The 2,738-nt window shown below is 39.4% G+C and overlaps 1 protein-coding gene and 1 pseudogene across 6 annotated transcripts in view; both read left to right on the top strand.

Annotated features, from left to right (window-relative positions):
• ADGRG2 (adhesion G protein-coupled receptor G2) overlaps positions 1 to 1,838 on the top strand; it is a 102,027-nt gene extending 100,189 nt beyond the window's left edge. For all 6 annotated transcript variants that reach the window (XM_032286042.1, XM_032286040.1, XM_032286041.1 and 3 more), the window contains one exon: positions 77 to 1,838. In XM_032286042.1, coding sequence (XP_032141933.1) covers positions 77 to 261 — 185 coding nt within the window. In that variant the 3' untranslated portion in view covers positions 262 to 1,838. The remainder of the gene's footprint in view (positions 1 to 76) is intronic.
• Positions 1,839 to 2,229: 391 nt separating this feature from the next.
• Positions 2,230 to 2,346, top strand: LOC116556826 (annotated as a pseudogene).
• The last annotated feature ends 392 nt before the right edge of the window (positions 2,347 to 2,738 follow it).

Genomic DNA, 2,738 nt, shown 5'->3' with positions numbered 1-2,738 from the left:
TGCTTTCTGTGGATACTTCATACGCCCTGCTTTCTGTGGATACTTCATACGCCCTGCTTTCTGTTTCCTTACACAGGAAATGCTTCTACAGAGAGGAATGGGGTTTCTTTTAGTGTTCAGAATGGAGATGTGTGCCTTCATGATTTCACTGGAAAACAGCACACGTTTAATGAGAAGGAAGATTCCTGCAATGGGAAAGGCCGTATGGCTCTCAGAAGGACTTCAAAGCGGGGAAGCTTACACTTTATTGAGCAAATGTGATTCCTTTCTTCTAAAATCAAAGCATGATGCTTGACAGTGTGAAATGTCTAATTTTACCTTTTACACAATGTGAGATGTATGAAAATCAACTCATTTTATTCTCAGCAACATATGGAGACGCATAAGCTAATTAAGGGCAATGATTACTATTACAAGAGAAAACCAAGGCATTACGCCATGATTTTTAGACATTTGTGATTTGGTTTCTTATCTTTCTTTTTATAAGAAGGTTGGTTTTAAACAATACATTAAGAATAAAACTCCTGTAAAGGAAACAGAAAAAGGTAGTGAACTTTCAGCCACCTTTTAAAGAGGCTAGGCTCTCTTTGATAACATCATATAAAGCAACAGTTGATTCAGCCTGTTGGTGAGTTTAGCTTTGCATGCCTTTGTTGTATATAAGCTAAATTCTAGTGATTCATGTGTCAAAAATCTTACTTCTACATTTTTTTGTATTTATTTTCTACTGGGTAAATGTATTCCTTTGTAGAATCGTGGTTGTCTCTTGTGATAATTCAGAAAATCCTTGCTATTTCTGCGAATTCTAAAGCTCCTTTTGGAGATGATATAGGATGTGAAATACAGAAGCCTCAGTGAAATCAAGAAATAATGATGCCAGCCAGACTGGGAAAATGTAAGCAGACGGTGCCACAGCTCATACAGTGCCTTTGAGCAAGTTAGAAAAGGGTGTCCTGTGTCCCCACTGGGCAGACACAACCCTATGGGCTCACGGTTTAGCAAACGGAGTGGAGACCATATTTTAGTCCCGCTCACCCTCGGGTGCACGACCTGTACAGCCATACACAGCATCCGGTATGAATACTCACCTCCTGACCTCATCCCCAGTGGTCAGATTATAGAATCTGCACCAAGATGTTTAATTTTATACCTTGGCCACAGAGAGGGATGGAACTGTCATCCAGACCATGTATCAGGAAAATTGTGAACGTAGATGAAATACATACACTGCTGCTTCTCAAATCCCCCAGAGCCTTTCAGAACAGGAGAGTAGACTAGGATTCGTTTTCTTAAAAAGATATATATATATATATATATATATATATATATGGAAAATACCATATTGCTGTTCTTTAAAAGGCAACTGCATGGTACATACATGGCTGATTGTTATAACTGGTACACTCTGGCCCAGCCAGAGCTATCATTATTTTTTAAATGTGTCTTGAAGAATGCATAGTGACAAGGGGAGCAGCTATTGGGAACAGGGGACTGTCCTGCACTGCTATTGTTGTTACATGTATCGAGCCTTGATTGCTCCTAGTTATATACGGGGTCTGTCTTGCTTCCCACCTACATCTGCTTGAGCAATGCCTCAAGTACGTGCTTATTAGGAACATTTCAAAACCCTTTCACTTAAATCTTTTACTAATGTTCCCTTGCATATATTTCAAGTGAATGTTATATCTCAGACTAACCATAGTAATAATACATAGTTCTGTGAGTGCTAACTTGTCTTTGCAATATTTCTTCTCTGATTTATTTAATTGTCTTGTATTTATATGTTAAAATCAAAAATGTTAAAATCAATGAAATAAATTTGCAGTTAAGATATTTAAGTTTGGTAATTTTCACAAAGAGAAAACATCTACAGTCTCTTTCCCTGGTAACCTGGCATGGAAGCAGTAGGATGTGCTGATTAAGACAAACACAGTTGGCCGGGCATGGTGGCTCACGTCTGTAATCCCAGCACTTTGGGAAGCTGAGGTGGGCAGACTGCTTGAGCGCAGAAGTTCGAGACCAGCCTGGGAACCACAGGGAAACTCCTGTCTCTACAAAAAATTAAAAATTAGGTATAGTATTGTGTGCCTATAGTCCTAGCTTCTCAGGAGGCTGAGGATGGAGGATTGCTTGAGCCTGAAAGTTTGAGGCTGCAATGAGCCATGATTGTGCCACTGCACTCCACGTTAGGCGACAGAGTGAGACACCATCTCTTAAAAAGACAAACATAAGACTATACTTTCAGAGATCATTTCTATAGTATGTTACTAGAGAAGTTTCTCTGAATGTGTAGAGCACCGAAACAAGCAATGGGGAAAGGATTCCCTGTTTAATAAACAGTGTTGGGAAAACTGGCTAGCCATGTGCAGAAAGCAGAAACTGGACCCCTTCCTGACACCTTACACTAAAATTAACTCTTAAACATAAGACTTGACACCATAAAAACCCTAGAAGAAAATCTATGCAAAACCATTCAGGACATAGGCGTAGGAAAGGACTTCATGACCAAAGCACCAAAAGCATTGGCAACAAAAGCCAAAATAGACAAATGGGACCTAATCAAACTCCACAGCTTCTGCACGGCAAAAGAAACAGTTGGCAACCAACAGAATGGGAAAAAAATTTTTGCAGTCTACCCATCTGACAAAGGGCTGATATCCAGAAGTTACAAAGAGCTAAAACAGATTTACAAGAAAAAAACAAGCCCATTCAAAAGTGGGCAAAGGATATGAACAGAT

The sequence above is a fragment of the Sapajus apella genome, unplaced genomic scaffold (assembly GCF_009761245.1).
Source record: "Sapajus apella isolate SASKATOON/1434 unplaced genomic scaffold, GSC_monkey_1.0 scaffold17, whole genome shotgun sequence".
Classification (NCBI taxonomy): domain Eukaryota; kingdom Metazoa; phylum Chordata; class Mammalia; order Primates; family Cebidae; genus Sapajus; species Sapajus apella.
This window is presented reverse-complemented; position numbering and strand designations above follow the sequence as displayed.